A 24,163-nucleotide genomic window follows, 5' to 3' on the forward strand; every position below is an offset into this window, starting at 1 on the left:
ATCGTTTTGAATTTCGGCACCTTAGGAGCTTCTAGTTTGAGATCGGTCGGGAAGGGTTTTCCGGAGATCTGAACTTTAGCTTTCTCTAAGCCGCCATCTTAACTGGAAGTCCTTCAGCCTCTCTTAATTGTGTTTTGAATTGCATTTTGAGTTCTTGTACTGTCTGTATCCAATTTGCTGGGAATTCTAATTTACTGTTTGCTGATCTCTCCCCCTCTGTTCTGTTCACTGAATAGAAGCTGTCTATTGTAATTTCTTTCCTCATTTTCTGTTGCTTGCTCATATTCACCCCTTCTTTGTTCCCCATATTTGTCTGTGCTCTTGCTCCTCTCATTTTTTTGGGCTTGGGGGCTTCTTTCAGTCTCCTCTCTTGGATCTTTGACAGAACATCTCTTGGTGCAGTCTCTGCGGGAGGGTTGTTGGGGGTTTGAGTTTCCCTGTCCCTGAAGGCTTTTGATTGGATTAAAGTCTGGTAGAAGGGGTGTGGAGCCTGCCCTTCACTGAATTCTGAAGACTTTTGATGGGATTAAGTTCAGCTTGGGTGTGCTCTGAATCCAAAACCTCCTGGAAGGCTAGAGGAAATATGGAGGATCTCAACAGCTCTGTCCAGGCTGCCAGGTCTATGCTCTCTCTCTAGCTCCTTCCCCTCAGTCTGTATTCGAAGCTCTGAATTTGGCACAGCCCTGCCTGCAAGGTACACCCTACAGACCAGCACCTTTGCCTGCCCAGAATGACTTCCCCTTAAACCCAAGTGTTCTTGGATTCTGGCTTGGGGGTGGGGGATCGTACCTTTCGAATTGAGTCCAGCAGGAGGGTTTCTTGGCTCTGTCTTATAGTTAGGTTTGATTTTTAGTCCCCTAGTAGCATTCAGTTTGTGATCTGTAAGGAAGGGTATTCAGAGGTCTGAACTTCTGCTCCTTATAGGCCGCCATACTCTATTTAGGCATTTCTTATCGTTCAGATTATGAGTTACAATGTTTCCTACTCAAAGTGTAGTAATTTGTCAAATTTTGTTTGGAAAAAATGTCATTATTTGAAAAAAGTATAAAGCTGATATCTAAACTGCCACTAGCTTTTCCTATTCAAGCCTACAGACAATATAAACCTTGATATAAAGACAAAGGTCAAAATAAATTAAACAGATTATTATTATTATTAACCAAATTAATGTAATACAAATTTCCAGAATAATCTGTTTGATTGTATTCAGAAATTTTATATTGAATACATGCTTCATTTTTTTAGAAGAAATTTAATTTTGTATAGGGAGGGAGTGAGGGAGGGAGAGAAGAGCATGGCATAGGGGATAGAAAACTGGAATTCAATGTAGGAAAACCTAACTTCTAATTGCTCTTCTGAAACAAACTGACCTTTAACACAAGGAAGCTATTTATCCTTGTGATTCTCTAGACAGTTCTCAAAGACTGTAAGTCTCAGAGAAGGTATTGTTCTGAATTGTTAGAGGTAGCTTCCTCACTCAGGAGTTTGCTCTAACAGTAAAATAACAAGTCTATTACCTTTCCCTATTCTATATAATACATTCAAATGTGTGCAAATTACATTATAAATATATACTATAGACTATACATATTTAAATATGTAATAGAGTAAATATATGTATGAAAAAAGAGTATATAGGTATGTATATATATTCCTTGACACTAAAATATAATTATATATGCTAATAATCTATTATATATTTATTCTCACACAAATAGCTAAAGAAAAGAAGTGGTACACTTTGTAATTTGTCCTCCATTAGCTCATGGGTTAAAGTAATAATGTCCCCCAAGAATATTATAAATACTAGTTATTATATTTCTCAAATTCCAATTTAAATTTTCTTTTTTCAAAAGACTGGTAGAAGAGAAGGGACTATATGATCTTTAAAAATAACATAACAGATAATTCAGTCCATTTGTTATATTAGAGGCTATCTAGAACAGTAGAATGAGTGCTAATTTTGAAGTCAATGGGCGTAGATTAAATTCTCACTTCTGATACTCTCTCCCTGTGTAATCTTTAGCAGATCGTGACTTCTCTAGCTCTCATGTTCTCATTTATGAAATAACAGAGTTGCCCTAGATGGTTTCTAGAATAACTTCTAACACTATATTTCTTAAATCTATGATTGTATAATCTTATCACCATCAGTCTCATGATGCTAGCTACTTCTGAAAAAATATTACCTTCTTCCAATTTTAATTATAAGGCATTGTCTTTTTCTTTCCACACTTTAATCAGTCACTCTCAGTACTCTCTTTATCTAAAGTTCTTGAGATGTTTTTGAAAGATTTTGGAACAATATATACAATCATACCATATTGATCTAACACTAGTTCCTTCAGAAACAAATATACCTTTTAAGCACTTTACTCCAATCAATTTTAAATATTGAATAAATTCCAAGGAAACCCTCACAAAGAGAAAACCCTCTGCATTTCCATTTCCTTTAAGGCAGTGACTACTCCATTCACTTCTTTTCCATTCCCTACCAGCCTCTAGCCTGGGAAACCCCAAACTTCTTCAAAGAAATGATCAGAAAGTCTTCTCAACTCTCTAGAAAGTATTTCTAAAAGGTAAGAGAAAGTTAAAACCTATTCTAATTGCATCTGCAGAGAAACTGAAGGGCATATGCTCAACATCATTTGTGTATTGTCCTTCCATGTCCTACAGTACTTGTTCCCAATCCATGGTTCCTGACCTTCTGCAGGACATGGATTTAGCTTAATAAGTTCATATTAAACATGCATTTTTAGAATCAGTAATCACTAATGGAACAACTATTACGTAAAGCATATTAAAATTTTTGACATAAAAGTGTCTATGTTTCAAAAGGTTGATTTCAGCTGCATTAAAAAATTATTACAAACTAACTTGGGCAGGTAGGTTGTGCAGTGTCTAGAGTGCTAGGCAGGATTGAATGCATAGAAGAGTTCAAACAGGGTGGTTTGGAGAATCAAGAGAAGTTCAAGAAAAGCATTATGAAGAAAGTAGCATCTGAGCTGGGTCTATTATCTACTATCTGTCTCCAGTGGCAGGATTCCAATCCTTGATTGCTTCCATTATTAATTATCAATAAATTACTAATACATTTTTGTATGCTGGGAACTTTAGACTTGGTAGCTAATGAATCTAAATGTAGAAAGGCTTACATAATAAGTATTATCTTTTAGTATCTTTATGAACCAAGTTACTATTGATCTGGAAGTTAAGAATATATAGCAATGACACAGGGTTTTACAAATTGGAGAACATGGTTTAAAGATATTGTAAGTCACTTTAAAAAAATTCTCTGTAGTTTGTGCTTTGCTGGCAGGGAAAGAATTAGCTTGCTTGGATGAATCTCTTACCTAATAAACAGCAAGTGTTCCAAGAATTGTTGTAAAAATTGGCACTTTGGAAATGTCAGGTTTTTTTTCTTCTTTACATATATACTGCTCAAAAGATATAAGGGCTTCCAGGTTCCTTATTAAAGAACTCACTTAACTTGTGCCCATGGAAACCCCTGTCTTATCACAAATCCTTTGGCTTTCCCCCTTTCCTACATCCAGGGAGATCGGGCCAAATAGGACCTATAACATAGAAAAGGAAAAGATAGGGACATGGCTTGAGCTCCTCAATTTGAAGTCTTTGAGAAAGGATTGCTACAAATTTGCTGAAATGACTTAGAAGATTCAGAGGGAATTGGTTACAAGAATGGTCTTAAAGATTGCTCTTAATTATTTCAGTACAACACAAAATATAAGCAATCAGATGGTAGAAATGGTGATTTAGTGGAATGGGCCTGGGAGAACCCATATACAGACTCACAGGGTTCATATATCAATTTTTCCCTCTGATCTCCTTAGACTGGTAGCAGCCTACTGTCCAGACATTTTTTACATTACAACCTTTGTTCTGTATATTCCAGGCAAAATTGTCCCCTAAATTTAGCATTGTATTTCCCATAATTATGCCTTTTCACAGACTGTTTCTTATTGACATATTCAGTTGCTGCTCACTTCTGTTTCTTACAATCCTTTCCTACTTTTTGGACTTATTTCATATACCCAGATCTTAAGGGAAGCTTAATACTCCCTAATCTTCATTCTCTCCTCAACATACATGATATTCACGTACTGTTTATATGTTGGATGTCTGAATCCTAATGTAAAATCCTAGAAGGCAGGGAATCTTTTTTGAAATTTTTACCTTTATATGACTTCACCCTTGCACAGTATTTTGCAAATGGTAGCTCTTAAATTCACATTTGTTGAATTGGATTAAATTGATTAAATTGGAAATATCATCATTCTACTTTGTTTTAAATACAATTCCACATCTAATAATATAATTTTATTTCTATGTTCTTATCTTTTTTGAAAATTTTAAGTAGTTTGCTTTAAAGAATATTTAGTTGGATCAGTTTCCCAATGCTCTTCACTCATGATAAAGGTTAACCATTACTCAATTATTCAATTAAATCAAAGATTAAAATAGTATAAGACACATAAGATTATTGTTAAAAAGAAAAAGATAGCAAAAGCTCTGATTCTTTCTCTTTCTTAGTCTCTGTCCTCTTTTCTCTCCCAATATGTTTCAATCTCTCTGTGTTGCTCCTCTTTGTCTGTGTTTCTCTCTTCCTTTTCTGTCTCTATATTCTTCTAATTTTCTTTATTGCTGTCTCTCTCCCTCTCTCTTATCTTCTCTTTATTTTTGTCTGTATGTCTTTTTGTTTCTTACCCATACACAAAGACACAAATATACTATCAGTCTCTGAATTTATTTCCCCTACCCATAATCATATATAGAATACATGTTACATATATTCATTAATAGGTTTATTATGATTTTGGTTTCATCCAAGTAAATTTACAGAGGTAGCACAAAACAAAAAATAAATCATTTTAATCTAAAGTATTCAGAAAGCATTATAAAAACTCCTTTAATTGTTCAGACACTATCTTATCAGTGGCTTCACTTTTTCTGAATCAATACTAGCTGAGTCTTCCCTGTGTATTATAAAGAATACAATAAATAAATAATGATTCTTGGTGTCACTGATGATTGTTCAGCCACATTGCTGCAGGCAACTTGGAAATGTCTCAGTAATCACTCCTGGCTAAACAGCTTTGGATCAACTACTTTTCCCACTATAGACTAACTCTAATTAAGACAATGTCAGGGAAGACTTGACTCAATCAGAAGCTCTTCTCCTTTCATCCAAGAGTCAATCTTAAAAAGACCTGACATCTCCTTCTTATTATATCATTCACTATGCTGACAACCTCAGTGAAATTTGCAGAATCTTCTCATTTGGTATCCAAAGTTCTACCTTCCAAAAATAGCTAAACCTAACCCTAGAAATCTACTCAAATTTGTTGCCATCCCAACACTGTTTGACCACTAACCAGGGGTCTTTAAGATGCATAGTCAATCTGTGTTGCATTACTTGGAATGCAGATACTTACCATCTATAAAAAGACAAAGACATTGTGAGAATGGTCTGTGAAATTAGTCAGTGGAACTTGATATGAGAAAATAATAGATATAACATAACAGGGCCATCTTCATTTTTCCTAGTAAAAAATACAATAAAGATAAATCTAATGAAATAAAAGTAGGGCACTATGTTAGGTAAATGAAATCTAATATGACATGAAAAGAGGGTAAAAAATGGATGCTATATTATTGGTAAGGAGCATGGCATAGTGGATAGAGAGGACAGTTTAGAACAAGAAAAATTGGGTTCAAATCCTTCTTGTGAAAGATTTTGTCAGTGTGATCAAGGGCAAGTTATTAAATCTCTTATTTCCTAGGCAAATATTTAAGATAATAAAAATGATAATAATTATTTTATATAACACTTTAGGTTTGGCAAAGTGATTCATATATGTTCACTCTTCTGATAATCACAACAATAGTGTGAGGTAAGTGCTAATAGACAAATTGAAGCTCAGAAAAGTTAAAGTGACTTGCTTAGGATCATATAGCTAGTAAGAATTTGAGGTAGCATTGGAACTTTGATTTCATGGTTTACACTGTATCTGCCATACCACACTAAAAGTTAAAGAAGAATTCCCTAGAAAGAATTTCCTTACCAAACAGTCTCTATACCAATGAAATGCTGTTCATCCTGAATTTTGAGGAGGTCCAATGACAGCACAAGTGTATGCTCTAACTTGTTTATGATTTGGATGTAAGTGAGGTAGAGCTACACAATGTCATCAATCTTATTCTCCCTTCTGGTCATCCAAATCCAGTGGCAAAACAATAATCAAGATGACAGGCAATGGCTCAGGATACAGAAGATGAATTTTCAATGACTGACCAAGCTGTAAGAGCTTCACAGATTCTGTTTCAGCTGACTTTATAGCCTTTGGAATAACTTGTTCTCATCTACCCTTACCACTCAAGGGAGTCTTCTTCACATTCTTAGAGTAGACCTTCCCCTAAGTCACTGCTGGGTTTGAGGCTTATAAGTTACCCTCAACCTGGTAAATCAAGCCCATATGCTGAGATGGTTTACCAGGGTGTGGGAAACTGTATATGCTACAACATATTTGAGTTACATTTCAGAGTTCAGTGAAAAGTGGAGACACAAAAGTGCATAAGTAACTAATGAAAGTAAAAAGTCCAGGCCAAACTTATTATTTCTACTTAGGTTCAAGTGACCTTTTGAGAAAGATGTAAAAATATCAAGGCAATGAAGTATAGAGAACAGAATATTGGGTTCACAATAAAGAATGACTACATTTGAATTCTATCTTGGATGCTACTTTTTCATTACTAAGAAAGTGATTTAAGTTCTTGCTCTCATTTTTCCCCTTCACCAAATAGGAAAAATAATAACACAAATCTCACAGGAATATTGTGAGAATGAAAGAATATAAATAATTTAAAAGCCAATTGCAAACCTCAAAGTTTTATATAAATATGAGCTTTTATAACTATTATTATTATTATTATTATTATTATTATTATCAAGAGAATAAGCTTTTAGTCCTTCATATGACATATTACATTCTTTATGATCCTGGGTATCAATTAATACCTCAGAAATTTTGATCTGTCAAAGTGTAATTCAAATGACTAACATTAAGTGCCAGTTTCATATGAGGGGAGGGAGGAAGAAGAGGACAATTGTTAAAGCACTATGCTAATGTGATCTATATGGAAGAAATAAAGGGAAACTAAGATAACAATTACACTGATGTATTCTTTGTATTCAAAGATGATATCACTGAGCTTTATTATATATATATATATATACACACACATATATATATATATTTTTGAATCATATTTCCAAGAGTGCTCACCTTTTGAAACTTCTTCATCTATACCTTCTAATATGCAAAAGTCTATTTTGGAAGGATAGGCCAAAGAGTTTGAAATATTTCTTCATTCATTTTCTGATTTTTAAAAATATAGCATATGAATTATTTTAATTTGTTGATCATGAAGACTGTATTCTCATTACTAAAGTAAAGTGAAATTTAATGTAGTATTACTGCTAAAATATTTACTCATATTTAAGTATCCATTTTAGAAGTCCCCAATCACTTAATCAATAAATATTGACACTAAGGCAGGACAGTACAATCTATGTGTTGTCAAAAGTCCTGGGGATATGAAGACAAAAAAAAAATCCTATTTGATCTCAAGGAGCTTACATTCTACCAGGGGAAACAGCATGCACATATATAAGTATATATAAAAATTGCATATTTAAATGTGGGTGTGAATGTGTGTATCTCTCTCTCTATGTAGATACACACACACACACACACACACACACACATATATATATACATATACATATACACACACAATATTGGAGGAAGGAAACACTAACAGCTGAAGGAATTAGGAAAAACTTAATGTAAAATGTGAATTTTAAAAGAAACTAAATACTCAAAGTGGCACAGATGAGGAGTGAATTCATTCCTGACATTGGGCATAGTCAATTGAAATGGATAGGATATGGCCTCAAATGATGCCACACTGATTTTTATATATTGGTGTTTCATATATAAAACATATACAAGCATATATATGTGCATACAAACATACATAAATACACATTTCAGTATATATATTTATATTTATTTATATAGTTATTAAGTCATTCATTCATATCTGACTCTGAGACCCCAAATCATAGCTATCCATGGAATTTTCTTGGTAAGGAAATTGGAGCATTTTGCTATTCCCTTTTACACACACACAATGACATATACATACACATGTGCATCCATGCATACATGCATACATATATGCACCCTCAGAAATCTGCATATAAATACATACATGTATGCATGTTTGTTTTGTGTGTATTTATACAAACCTTACTAGATGATTCTCATGTGGAATTCCATATATGCTCCCCTGTCTATCAAGTAGAGACAGAAGACTACCAATACACAAGACCAAGTCTACATATCCATTATAAGAAATTTTGACTGATACACAAAAATATTCTTGTAGTGAGCAACACAATGGTCAGCCATTTGTTACTCTGGAGAATTGCTATTGTGTTCAATAAGTACCTAAAGATAAACCTGGCTAAATATAAGAAATTTCAGAAGATAGAATTGGACAGTATTCTTTTTCCTTAGAGAATCATATTGTTAGTGCATTTGAAACAGTAGTTGGAAAGTGAAAAAGTCATTCTACTCTCCAGCTCATAAATGGTCAACACATATGAATAGGCAGTTCTCAGATGGAGACATTAAAACTATCTTTAGTCATATGAAAAAAAACAACTCAGTTCCCTTTAAATTTGAGAAATACAAACAAAAGCAACTCTGGGTTACAACCTCATACCTATCAGGATGTATAATGTGAAAAAAATGAAAATGATGAATGTTAGAAAATTGGAACATGAATACATTGTTGGCAAAGCTGTGAAAATACAATAAAACATCTCTTTTGAAGTGGAAAAAAGACTGAAAACTGAATGGATGCTCATCAATTGAGAAACAGCCAAACAATTTGTGTTACATAATTATAATAGAAGACTATGGTGCTATGAGAAATGACAAAACAGTATGATCACACACACACACACACACACACACACACACACCACAAAACAAACTATGAAATCATGAAAAGTGAACAGAATGATGGAAATGGCTGCCCACTATCAAAGAAAGAACTGATGGAGTCTGAATGCAGATTGAGGCATAACATTTTTCATTTCAGTTCCTTCATGTGTTTTTTCTTCTAAAATCAATGTGTCTCATTTCAGAAATGAGGAAAATGTAAATATATATTTCATGATAGCCTATGTACAACCTGTATCATTTTAAATGCCATATTGAGGAGAGGGGAGGGAGAGGAAGTGGGAGAGAATAAGGATTGCCAAATGTCAAAAAATATGATTTTAAAAAAAGAAAAGACATTCTAGGGATATCATTAATAAGCTTTGATAAAATTTAAAAACCTAAATAGTCTACCAGATCATGCAAAGGGTTATACAGAAGTAATTAGAGGCAACAGAAAGATGAACACATACTTTTGGAGGGGGACATATTTGCCTCTTTAACAGTGAACACAAACTCAAACTCAAATTCAAGCCAGTGAGTATCTCCAAAGCTCCTTTTGACACAGATGGGCATTACATAAGGGAATTATTGATTACCAGTGGGACCAAAAAACTTCAGACTTAAGAACTTGATATGTTTTGAAGACAGAATAAAACTACAAAATTAGATAAGAATCTTTTTGAAAGAATTATCCTTTAATACTATACAAACTATTTGACATAATAAACAAAGAGGGAGTTCTACCAAACTCCTTTTATGACACAAACATGGTACTAATTCCAAAGCCAGGCAGACCAAAAACAGAGAAAGAAAATTATAGACCAATCTCCCTAATGAATATAGATGCAAAAATCTTAAATAGAATTCTAGCAAAAAGACTCCAGCAAGTGATCAGAAGGGTCATACACCATGATCAAGTAGGATTTATACCAGGGATGCAGGGCTGGTTCAACATTAGGAAAACTATCCACATAATTGACCACATCAACAAGCAAACCAACAAGAACCACATGATTATCTCAATAGATGCAGAAAAAGCCTTTGATAAAATACAACACCCATTCCTACTAAAAACACTAGAAAGCATCGGAATAGAAGGGTCGTTCCTAAAAATAATAAACAGTATATATCTAAAACCATCAACTAATATCATCTGCAATGAGGATAAACTAAATCCATTCCCATTAACATCAGGAGTGAAACAAGGATGCCCATTATCACCTCTATTATTTGACATTGTATTAGAAACACTAGCAGTAGCAATTAGAGAAGAAAAAGAAATTGAAGGCATTAAAATAGGCAAGGAGGAGACCAAATTATCGCTCTTTGCAGATGACATAATGGTTTACTTAAAGAATCCTAGAAATTCAACCAAAAGGCTAATAGAAATAATCAACAACTTTAGCAAAGTTGCAGGATACAAAATAAACCCACATAAGTCATCAGCATTTCTATATAATTCCTACACAGCTCAGCAGCAAGAACTAGAAAGAAAAATCCCATTCAAAATTACCTTAGACAAAATAAAATACTTAGGAATCTATCTCCCGAGACAAACACAGGAACTATATGAACACAACTACAAAACACTTTCCACACAACTAAAACTAGACTTGAACAATTGGAAGAACATTAACTGCTCATGGGTAGGATGAGTGTGAGATTTAAAATGGTTGAGGTCTTAAACTGTAGTGATTAAAATAGTGGAAGATATAAATTGTGATAGATATAAGAGAGGGTGAGCAAATTTGACTGCAGAAATATGTTTCACTACAGTGTCTTGGGTTTTAAAATCAAATATAAGGTGGTCCCCAGGGAAATATTCCCAATTATTCAAATACCCAAGACAATTGGGTTTTATAGAGATTTTAATTAACAATACATTGAGTAATCAAAGAAAAAGAGAGAGAGTAAGAAAGGAATAAGTATGAAGGTCCTCAAGCCAATATGGCCTAGACCTTAGTCTTAATAGAGAAATCAGTCAGTTTTTTATAACTCACCATAAGATCTGTCTAAGTGAGGATTTCTAATGACACCAGGCCAGCAGCATCTCAGCTACTTTCACCAGCTCCCTCCTCCATCAGAATGTTTCAGAATTAGTCTCCCCAGAATGAGTCTCTCCAATCTGAATGTTTCAGAATGACTTCCCAGCTCTTCCCTGAGCTCTTATTTTTAAGGGCAAAATCTTCTCTGTCACCTCCCCTAAGTCCTTACATCTACCAATCACTGTAGATGTTTCTAAAGGACTGCTCATTTTGAATTCACAGCTGAGTAGTTTTAATCCCTTTAGTAAGTCAGGAAAAAAATGCTGCTGTGTCGACAAATTTCATTAGAAAAAACCTCTGAATAAGTTATCACCCATTTAGATTTAAGTAGTTTACAAGTTACCCCACCTTTATAGGTACTTAGTATCCCATTGTATCAATTCTAAAACAGTCATGACTCAAAGAACTTCCTGTCCCTTCCATAAGCATGGAAGCAGTCTTAAGTAGGGTGGAGCTGGGACACTCCCATAGCTAGGAGCCCCCACACTCAAGTAGAGTTCTCACCATCTGCTAGGGAATTTTTTTTTATGTAGAAGATTCCCCAATGGGGGAAAACCATAACATTCATAAGTCTGAGAAATTTTGAGGTTTACATGAGCCAATATAATAAAAATGACCATCCTACCCAAACTCATCTATCTATTTAGTGCCATACCCATGGAACTTCCAAAATTTTTTTTTACAGATTTAGAAAAAATATAACTAAGTTCATTTGGAAGAACAAAAGATCAAGGATATCCAGGGAAATAATGAAAAAAAAAATACAAAGGAAGGGGGCCTTGCAGTCCCAGATCTCAGACTATATTATAAAGCAGCGGTCATCAAAACAATTTGGTACTGGCTAAGAGACAGAAAGGAGGATCAGTGTAATAGACTGGGGGCAAGTGACCTCAGCAGGACAGTATATGACAAAGCCAAAGATCCCAGATATTGGGACAAAAATCCACTATTTCATAAAAACTGCTGGGAAAATTGGAGGACAGTGTGGGAAAGATTAGGTTTAGATCAACACTTCACACCCTACACCAAGATAAATTCAAAATTGGTGAATGACTTGAACATAAAGAAGGAAACTATAAGAAAATTAGGCGAACACAGAATAGCATACATGTCAGACGTTTGGGAAGGGAAAGACTTCAAAAACAAGCAAGAATTAGAGTTACAAAATGCAAAATAAATAATCTGGATTACATCAAATTAAAAAGTTTTTGTACAAACAAAACCAATATAACCAAAATCAGAAGGGTAGCAACAAATTGGGAAACAATCTTCATAAAAACCTCTGACAAAGGTTTAATTACTCAAATTTACAAAGAACTAAATCAATTGTACAAAAAACAAGCCATTCTCCAATTGATAAATGGGCAAGGGACATGAACAGGCAGTTCTCAGCCAAAGAAATCAAAGGTATTAATAAGCACATGAAAAAGTGCTCTACATCCCTTATAATCAGAGAGATGCAAATCAAAACAACTCTGAGGAATTACCTCACACCTAGCAGATTGGCTAACATGACAGCTATGGAAAGTAATGAATGCTGGAGGGGATGTGGCAAAGTGGGGACACTAATTCATTGCTGGTGGAGTTGTGAATTGATCCAGCCATTCTGGAGGGCAATTTGGAACTATGCCCAAAGGATGATAAAAGACTGTCTGCCCTTTGATCCAGCTATAGCACTGCTGGGTTTGTACCCCAAAGAGACAATAAGGAAAAAGATTTGTACAAGAATATTCATAGCTGCACTCTTTGTGGTGGCCAAAAATTGGAAAACGAGGGGATGCCCATCAATTGGGGTAATGGCTGAACAAATTGTGGTATATGTTGGTGATGGAATACTATTGTGCTAAAAGGAATAATAAAGTAGAGGAATTCCATGGGACTGGATCAACCTCCAGGAAGTGATGCAGAGTGAGAGGAGAAGAACCAGGAAAACATTGTACACAGAGACTGATACATTGTGGTACAATCGAAGGTGATGGACTTCTCCATTACTGGCAATGCAATGTCCCTGAACAATCTGCAGGGATCTAAAAAATACTATCCACAAGCAGAGGACAAATTGTGGGAGTAAAAACTTAGATGAAAAGCAACTGCTTGACTACTGGGGTTGAGGGGATATGACTGAGGAGAGACTCTAAATGAACACTCTAATGCAAATACCAACAACAGGGAAATGGGTTCGAGTTAAGAACACATGTGATAACCAGTGGAATCATGCATCGGCTATGGGAGAGGGAAAGGTGTTGGGAGAGAGGACGGGGAGGAAAAGAAAATGATCTTTGTTTCCCGTGAATAATGTTTGGAAATGACCAAATAAAATAATGTTTAAAATTTAAAAAAAAGAAAGAAGTATCCTTCAAATATCATGGAAGTGCTACTGTAATGTAATAAGGTTTAAGTTAGAGCATGGAGAAGCTTTATCACTAAGAATAGCATGAATTTTAAATGTTCTGCCTCCAGATGTGCTGTAATAAGGAGATTAGATGTCTGACTGCATTTTCCTTCCCATGCACAAAAGCAGAATAATTTTCAAAATTGGGATCAAATTTTTTTTTTGTCCTCTAGCACATTCGAGGAAGAACTATTTTCATTCCTTTGGAATTAGAGAAATGTACTAACCTGGGAACAAGGGACCTTAGAACTTCACAGAATGTTAGAATTTTAATGCTGAGCTAAACCAGACCTTAAAGACCTCTCTCTCATCTTTGGGGATTCTATATTATTAAAAACATAGCTATCACTGGGACTTCAAGAAAGTTCAAGTATTCTTTTCTTTTCTTTTTTTTAAAAGAACTTATCTTGAAACACCAAATGCTGCTTGTTTATGTAAAATTCTAGCCTGCCTCTGTGTTTTGCACTGGGCCCTACCTAACAGCATGGAAATAATCATCTGAATAGAGCAAGTCCAAGAAAAGTAGATGATTCCTGAGCTAAAAACACACTTTGGTCTTTAATGAATTAATGATGCAAATATTTTGTTCCTATAATCCTATTCAATGTCTGATATACTTCAGATGTTTATTTTTAATGGAATATAATGCATTTTCTAATGCCAAAGTGCTCATTGATTGATTCATTTATTCATTTGCTCAACAGACACTGGATGAACACTTATTGACTATGTAGCAAGCACTGTCTTATGTAGTTTAATGGTTAAAAGGGGGCATAAGACATAGACTCTAGCACCATTATTTATTAATTTCTGAAACTTCCAACTCAAGTAGGAGAATTAAAGTGAATTTAAACTTGGACTATTCCAAAGAATATTTGGGGAAAAAATTCACCCATGTACACTGTATGCTAGGGTCTCTAAAACTTAAGTCCTGCAATAAGTGTGGGGTCACTACATATACAGACAGACTCAGATATACATAATGTATACCTAGAAAAGCATATAGATTTCTTTTGAAAACAGGAGAAATGCATTTAATTCAAATTAATGAAATAATAAAATCCCTGTGCATTTTTAGATGTATGTTAAAGTTATTGAATACTATCCCATTATTTTGTATAAAACCAAAATTTCTAGGTGGCCTGGATGATGATGATTCAAATGCAGTTTAAATCCTTTTCTTCAAAGACCCTATAGATAATTCCAAAGCATCCAGGGGTTACATAGAACACACCATGAAAATCACAATCCTGGATAAGAATTTTAATTTTCAATTACTATAAATCTGAACAAACTCAAGAATTTCAAATAATTAACCAAAATGCAAAATTTGCAAAAGAAATAATAATCCAATATATAATTATAGAGTATGGTATGCTTAGTGTATGAAAGGTTTCTGGTGAATAATATTTCTCATAAAATGAGTAAGATTTCTTTTTGTTCTTTTGAATATAATGCAATAGTCAAATATTTTGCTACCAGTGCCCTTTATAAAGCATGGCAATCAAACGAAAATCATCTCTCAATCTTTAAAACAAGTTTGTCTATCTAGTTTGTTATCTATGGCGGGCTTTGGCTTTCTCCTAATGATATAAAACAGAACAAGCAGTCACCTCTATCCTTGTAGGAGCCAGAGGTCTTTTCAACCTGGGGAGAGTGGTTGCAGTTACTTCTTCGGATTGTGTTCATTTTACCATAATGCTTGACACTATGTAAATGTTCAATATTCCTTTTCTTTGTTTTTATTAAGTTTTATTAAGTGCCTTCCCCATTCATTCATTCATTTATTCATTAATTTCATGAAAAGAACTGACATAATTTGCTTCAGAAATATGAATTTTTTTTCCCCTTGAAAATGACATTCTCAGATGAAACTGAACTTTAATTGCTCCATCTATCCTCTGTTAAAGATTGGTGCACAGGGGATTTGGCATTCTCCTTTTCTAGCAAATAACAAGAAACCCTGAGGTTCTAGCAGCTTGCCAATAATCTTAGAATGACATCTTAGAACTGAATTAGAATAAAGTTCTATTACTCATTTAGAGCTTAGTGATCTTCTAAGCAATAATATATAAACAGGGCAATGGTAAAGCAAAGTAGTCATTTTTTTTTTCTAAATTCTAGTAACATCAAGCCTTGAAACCAGTGGCAAAATACAAAGTGAATACTTTTGCACTTGATGAAGTGGCAACCATAACCTTTGACTCTTATTCTTCCCAAATGATGCAAATCCCTCTTTTCTGCTTCAAAACATATTTTCTTCATAACTTGGATCTCCAAAAAGTATGCTCGAAAGCATTATGATAACTGGAACAGCATTAAGCCACCAAGGTCACAATTTTAATATTTTAAAAATGTGATGTTTTCCTCCTCAGAGCTAACATGGAAAAGGGAGGATTTAGGTATGCTGATCAAATGTGTGCTTGTAGTCAGAGAGGAAATTATGACTTGTTTGTATTATGCCATTTTAAAAGGATGATCATTTTCCAGAGAATGATTTAGTACATAAATGTGTCCAGAGGGGGTCACTTTGAATCATTTCAGAAGAGAAAAAGGTTTTCAAATTTTTTAATTGAAATGAAAATGATAATACCACAAACACTTATAGCAAAGTAAAATTTTGAAAAATATTTTTTCAATATTCTAGTAATGGAAAGGTTGTATATGATTATTTCATTAGAAAGTGATAGGTTGATTCATTCACAGTAACATTCTAAATAAGCTTTTTAAAGTCTATTTAGGTACAATGTCTATTTCTAATTTTATGCCAATGTGACCAAAATTTCCTTTTTATACACACTTAGAATTCATTCAGTTCTTAAGATGTGAAATAATAATGTATTTCATTTGCCCTTTTAAATGCCTACCAAGGAAGTTGTATTTATCATTCTATAGGTTTAAAAGTAAATAAAAACAATCACAAAGGTTATAATCTAACACAGAAAAGACAGCCAAGGGTTATAATAGAGTGACAAATACACAAAATATGCCTGAATCATCACCAAACTCACAGCATATATTGAATAAAAAGATAAATAAATAACCATTAAAATATTCAAATCTTGCACTTACCAACCTCCACAACACTAGAGCAATTGGGATCTGTGAAACCATCTGGGCACTCACAGGAAAAAGATTCTGCAGCCAGTCCTGTCAAACAAATTCCTCCATTTTCACATGGATTGGACTCACAAATATCACCTGTGGATTGAAAGAACAGGTACAGATATTTTCATCTATCCCATTAATTCCATCTAATACAGTATTCATTAGTAGGCAGAGATTCTATATTATTCAACTTTATGCAAGGAACTCTCTCTAGGTCTTATTTGATGACAATTCCTCCTAGAATAAAGATTCCATGAAATGAAATTCACTTAGATTTGTGTTTTGAGTTGTTAAAGTAAAACAAAGACATTCCTTTAAAGATTGGAAGCATCATGTTAACTTTATGAGCACTTATACATACTTAGTAAACATTTTATTTCAGTGTTTATTTATGTCTACATGTATATTCTATTTTCAGATTTAAAAAATAAACCTTGATTGCATTGATATAAATAATTATGATTGAGAAATGCCTTCTTCTTGCCAGACTGGCCACTTTTCTCCACCTTACTTTTGTATAGAGCGTAGTCTGTATCATTGAGAAGAATTATATATATATATATATATATAATTCAGGCCTTGATTCTAGATTCTCAAGTCAGAGACAAATCTTATTTCCATTTTACTACCATCTTTCTTATGTACTGAATTAAAAAAAAACATAAAACTCTTACCTTCTATTTTAGAATCTATGCTATTAGTTTCAAGACACAAGAGTGTTAAGTGCTAGGCATTTGGGGTTAAGACTTACCCAGGATCACATAGCTAGAAAGTGTATGAGGCCACTGAAGATGAATCTCAAATCATTCACAGATAAATTCTACAATCATTTGTATAATAACCTAATAAATTTCATTGTAACAATGCTTCACAGTACATCTGATTTTGCCTGTTTTTATATGAGTATGTTATATATTTGAAAGTATTCTGTTCAATTTTCCTCACTACCATTTTGATCACTAATAATAGCATTTATAAAATATTAGCAATTTTAACTGATCACATAATGGATCTCAATCTCATAATGGTTCTCAATCAATTAATATAAAATAATTTATCAAATACCTACTATATATTTGAAGAACTGTGCCAGGTACTGTGATATAAAGACAAGAATGCAATAGTATATACCCTCAGAGATCTTTTTTTGAGAAGACAAATTTGAGTATGTAAACACTCACATACTGCTATACACACACATATATAAATACATATATCAGAAAAATGGTAAAATAGGAAGGGATCTAGCAAGTGTAGTAGATCAGGACATGTGATGTTTGAAGTATATTTTGAAGGAAATGAAGCATTCTTTGAAGTGAAGTGAGGAGAAAGTGGATTATTAATACTGGAGATGACTAGTACATTGAAGCTATGTCCAAAGGCTCTAAAACTGTGCATATCCTTTGAACCACCAATTCAACTACTAGATATTTATCCCTAAGAGATCAAAGATAGGGGAAATGGACTTGTATGAAAAAATACTATTTTTTTTGTAGCGTCAAAGAGCCGGAAACTGAGGAAATGTCCATAAATTAGGGAATGGCGGGATTAAATGGTGACAGAAAATTTTGGAAAGTATTATATGGGGTGATTCAAAATGACGTTAACAGAACCAGGAACTCTTCATAAAAAGGAAATGGAATGGATTGTGAAATGTCAGAAAAATTATTATTGCATATTGTATTGATGCATAATTTGGAAAGAAATTTAAAAAGAGATGACCAGCCCAATAACATAGATATGAAGGATGAAGTGTCAAACTGTGGGAAACAAAGAGATGGTCAATATGACTGGGTTCTCCAGAAAGGAGTAAAATGAAATGAGACAGAAATACAGGTTGGGACCAGACTAGGAAGGGTTTTAAAAGATCAACAGAGTCCTTTTATTTGACTCTGTAGAGAATAAATTTGAATAGAGCAACATTAGGCCCACTCTGCACTTAAAAAAAATCAACTTGATATTTATGCAGAAGATGGATTGGAGTCAGGAGAAATCTGAGGCTGAAATAACAATCTGGAGGCCATTGAAATAGTCCAGGCAAGAGGTTATGAAGTGTGAACTTAATGAATCACTTAACGAATAGAAACATGGGATTGATTGTGAGATATTGAAGATGAAATGCCAAAATATCAATTCATTGGATATTGTGGTATGAAGGAGGATTACAGAAGTAAGACTTTAAGGTGGAGGAGTTAACAGGAAGCCATGAGGAGGTGAAAGGAAGTAGACACCCCTTGTTATATATGGGAAGTATCCTAATTAACCCTATCAAGTTGGGTTCATAAAGCAATAAATTCTTACATGACTGTTTCTACTTTTACTGTTTTGCATTTTATCATTAGGGTCACTCCAAATTTCTTTATATTCCTAAATGCTCATTTTAAAATTTTTATTACTTTAATATATCACTGTTTTCATTATTTCTATACATTAGACAATTAGATTTTTCCACATATTTTCAGTGTGGAATTAGGATTCAAGGTCTATTTTATTTTCTTGTCTCTTTAGAGAGCTTGACATTATTTCAAAATATCATTTGTAGGTTAGACTTTGTTACCCTGAAGGACTATGAGAGATTATCTTTCCTAAGGAAATTTTGCTTATGATCAACATGGTGTAACTGTATCATATTGATGTGATACTTGTTTCTGAAATGTCCCAAGGATATTTAACTCAACTTTGCACTCCCCTCATTTGTCTTCAAAGTTTCCACTATATCATTGATCTAATTGTCTTGTCAAAGCAGTTTGAAAAGATAGAAAAATATATCTTTTTCTTGGTCAGGTTGGTGAAGAATTTGACTTTTAAATGTGTTAGTACGCCAATTGTCCAATTCTTTCCTTACAAAGGAATGTTTTAATTAAGTAGAAAATTCAGATATTTAATCAATTATTCAATAAAAATTATAAATAAAGTTACTATGAAAATATTTGAGAGATAACTTTCTCTTCTTACACTTTTGTGGTATATTCCTACCAGTTGAATTACTGAGTCAAAAGGTATAACTATTTTTGTAACTTTTATTCCATACTGCCAGATTGTTCTCCAGAGCCTTATACATTTGTAATTATATACTCAGAAGCAGCATAGTATAATGGATAAACCAGTGGACTTGAAGTCCAGAAATCACAGTTTAAATTCGAGTTGCTTAATTACTGGTCTTAAATTTTCTTATTTGTAAAATAAATGATTGGACTTGATGATCTCAAAGGGCCTTCAAGCTCTAAATCTATAATTCTGAAATACAAGTCTATATACCTATAGCTTTGCAGGCCAGTAAGAAATTAATTTTATTTTTTTAATTACTATTTTTCATGCCTCTGACTTAATAGCAAATTGATTTGAACAGACTAAGCATTCTCTGACTGTCACGCATCTGTAACAATTGGGGAAATTTGATATCTTTATAATATTAGATCTATTATATTCAATGTCATTTTCTCTAAAATTACATTCCACCTTAGCAGTCTAAATATGTCCTTTCTATTCATCCAGATTTAAATTACACCATGTTAAAAATCTATATGCTCTGGGAATGTGACCATCAACAAAGAGATAAAAAAACCCACACATATAAATGTTTATAATAATTTCTTAGAGAAGTTTAGCTAATATAAAATTTTCACAAAAAAAGGATCCCCCAAAGCCCAGAAATTGCCTCATTGGGAAACATCTAATCTACTTACCAGGCTGAGGGAAATAAGTGTAAAATGGAGAGAAAATAAATTTTTGTCTTTAAAAAATACATTAATTACAGCTTAATCTTGTTTGGAAAATAAAACCCAAGACAAGAATAAAGGGATAGAATGGAGAATGAAGAAAGATTTCAAATATATCGCCTCAAAAAGTGGAGAAGTTTTTGGGTAATACAGAAAATTTAGCTGAAATCCAACAAAGATGAAACATTTAGAATTTTTCTTAGATGAAATGCAGAAAAGAACAATAAATCATGTAAAGCCTAAGTCAGCATTGTTACAGTAACCTATTCTTATCATCTTTTTAATTGAGATGGGAAGGAGAGATGGGAAGGAAAGAAAATATATTAGTTGCAAAAAGGATAAAATTAAATTTGAGAAAACACAATAGATGAAAACATTAGATTCAAAGATGCTATGATTTTCCTAAGGTCATCTAGTGTGATATAATTATAGCAGAAGGATGACATTTGAAGTCTAATGATTTAATTTAATTGAATTAAATAAATATTTCTTGTAGATCTAATATGTTTCAGTCAGAGTGCTAATATCTCAGAATTGAATAGATTATATACAGTAGTTGAAACAGTGTTTAAGAGGTTGAAGTCAGAAGGTTCTAGTAGAGCAACCTTGCTAAATACAGAAGAAATCTATTACAGAGACAGCACAATTTTAAGGCATTGAAGGATCAATTTTCTAGATATTTCAATGAGGATAAATTTCCAAAAGAATTGAAGAGATTATAAATGATTTCACTGAATCCATCTCCATTCAACTCCTTCCTTACTCTCCCCTAGGTGATCGATAAGACATGAGCAATTTCAGGCTCATAGGTCTAATTTCTCATTTCTAGAAAATCTTTATGAGAATGATCTATATATTTTCTGAGGATACCCTTCATGAATGTATGAGAAAGGAAGAATCAGGCTTCGAAGATGATTTCCTACTTAATATCTCATCTTTGAGTATATACTTGATAAAAAGCATTCTATCCACCTCCTGCCAGAATACATACACACACACACACACACACACACACACACACACACTCACATTCACATACACACACTTTTTTTCATATCCAGTGTTGAAGTTTGTTTTATTTTTAATTTGTAGTGGGGAGAGATGGGAAGGAAAGAAAATATATTAGTTGCAAAAAAGGATAAAATTAAATTTGAGAAAACATGATAGATGAAAACATTAGATTCAAAGATGCTATGATTTTCCTAAGGTCACCTAATGTGATAAAAGCAGAGCTGAAACAAAAAGAATACTCTCTAATTCTAGTTTAAACATTTATTCCCTTTATCCTTTGAATCACCTTCTCTAGCCCCTGGAATCTTTCTAAGTCTCAGAATTGTTAGGCAAATAAAGAAGCCCTATAGCTGTAGTAATTTGAGGTGAACATTGAAAGAAAATAGATTGGGAATCATTGATGGACCATATTTAGGAAAGGATCCCAAGTCTTGATAAGCTTATACTTCATTCTTAAGCCAGTAGTCTTTTTTCTCTTTGTTAACAATCCTCTACTTGGTGGTATAGATTATAGGATAATATATTTAGAGCAAGAAGGCATTTTCAACACAATTCCTTCCATTTAAACATGGAGCTCAAAAGATGAAACAACATGTTCAATGCAAAATAGGTAGTAATAAGTGGAACAGCTGGTAGTCTAACCCAAGTCCTCTGACTTGATAAATAACTTCACTTTCCCCTTTCTGGAAATCAGCTTCCTCCTCTGTAAGATTCAGGAATTAAATTAAATTTATTCATATTTTTTCTACTATAGATCGATGGTCATATAACCTCCTATCTTATGATTTCACATCCATCATTCTTTCCACTATACCATTGTGTTGACAGTCCTAAGAGAGAAAACAGCTCTTCTCAGATGAATTTTACTTCTTTTATGGGAAAGAAGATGGTTATGTGTTGTCTGAATTATTATCCTTAGAAATACCAAGGATTTTGGTGATCTATTAAGTATTCTTTTGGTTAAAACATGGATGAGATGATTCAATTCCAAAACCAATTAAAAAACACTTCAGAGACTCTTGACGCCCTGTGGTGTCAATTAATTTGGGGAAGTGTCAGCTTAGGTAAGAACTTCTGATTGAAATACAATAAAATCTTGCACTGCAAGCATGGTGATTTTTTGGGGGGTTCTTTTATTTTTCTTTCCAGTTATTATGTTGGCATACAAGGAGGATGGACTGAGCAAAGATAACAGGACAATCCAAAATTCTGTGGCTGCAATCTTTTATCCAGACACAGCTAAAATGCAACTGTGCACAGCATAATCCATGAACAATGTTATACCTATCTATTTCCTGGTTGCTTTTCATCTGTTTTACATTAGGGCAGATAGGTTTAATTTGAATCTAACTATGTTTTATGATTCTGCCTCCCATTTTTGGCAGATGCAGGCAAATTACACTGATGCCTATTTGCCTTTTGGCAATAGCATGAAGCAATTATTTTCCCCAGGGGCAAAAAAATCATTGCCTACTATATTTAACTTATTGTTTGTCTGCTTCCCCCCACCCACTCTCCAGGTTTCTAAGTTTACTGTGAAGTGCCTGCCTGGATTCAATGTCATCTTCAGACAAAGCTCTGGCCTTCCCTACATTTTCAGCTGACATATTCATAGTGACTGATAACTTGCCTTATATTTACTTTTATAAATAAACAGTCTCTGACCTTTAGATCTTGATATATTATATAGATTATATGGATATAAAGACCTTGATTAATAGATATTTAGATCTTACTATATTGTTAACATGCTAAATAATGTTTTAAAGCGTCATAAAGGAAAAATGCAAAGATTTTGGTTGTTAAGCCCAAAATCACAGTTCAGACACTTCACTTTATGATGGCAAATACTCTGAATGGATGGAGTGATTTTGATATATAAATTTATATATAGATGTATATTGGTATATATAGATATATAGATATAGATATAAAGTCTAGCAAAATGCCTTTTTATAAAGTGTTAAGTGCAAGTATAATTTTCCCTATTTACAGATAATAAACATGACTTAGAAACTAATCTCAGAGTTACCTGAAGTCACACAAGTCATGTTTGAATCAGGTTTCCAATTTAGTTCTCTTGACTCCAGATCCAGCACTCTTCACTATGCCACATCATTGCGTCTCTTTTGCAGGGAAGTAAATTGTCCCCTCCTCACTTTTCTTGATGATATAAATTGATAGTTGGATTCTCCCAATTAATGAAAAAACTAAATACTATATATAAAATACTGTATTAATTGTTTGGGATAAAATAAGGCAAGACAGTCCCTGTTCTTAAGGAGTTCACATTATAATAGAGGAGACAACACTTATAGATTTTAGCTGTTGTCAGAAAGGAGGGCCCAGTGATCCTTATGATAAAGTAGCAAAGTATATAAAAATACATCTTCTTTTGTATCATTTTAATTGAAAAAAACATATCTTTCTGTTACAATAGTTAAATATACTAAAGACATTGATTATGAGAACTTATTCTCTCCATTGCCCCTCTCCCTCCCCATCTCTATGGGTCTTTGGCTACTGTGGCTGCTGAAGAGGTAAATATTACAGTCTCTGGAGAGAGAGTTGACAGATGACACCCCAAAGGAATTATTTCTCTGTATCCATGCTGTCAGCCTTTCATTCTTATATATACCTGTGGAGGACTTTTCTACTTAACTTTTCCCAACTTTAGTTGTTGATACTCAATTTCCCTCATTTCAAAAGCCTAGTATGAATATGAAAGGTGACAATCTTAAGTATGTGCAAAAGGGCAAAAATAAGACAGCCATTTTCTTGAGGAGTTTACATTCTATTTAAATATAGATCTATAAGACATCATTATTGCCATGAGTATACCTTTAATGGGGC

General features: G+C 33.4%; 1 protein-coding gene across 2 annotated transcripts in view; it reads right to left on the bottom strand.

The window, feature by feature from the left end:
• EDIL3 (EGF like repeats and discoidin domains 3) overlaps positions 1-24,163 on the bottom strand; it is a 703,912-nt gene that overhangs the window by 538,527 nt on the left and 141,222 nt on the right. For both annotated transcript variants that reach the window (XM_056824616.1, XM_056824617.1), the window contains exon 2: positions 16,545-16,673. In XM_056824616.1, coding sequence (XP_056680594.1) covers positions 16,545-16,673 — 129 coding nt within the window. The remainder of the gene's footprint in view (positions 1-16,544; positions 16,674-24,163) is intronic.

Source organism: Monodelphis domestica, chromosome 3 (genome assembly GCF_027887165.1).
Source record: "Monodelphis domestica isolate mMonDom1 chromosome 3, mMonDom1.pri, whole genome shotgun sequence".
In the NCBI taxonomy this organism is placed as follows: domain Eukaryota; kingdom Metazoa; phylum Chordata; class Mammalia; order Didelphimorphia; family Didelphidae; genus Monodelphis; species Monodelphis domestica.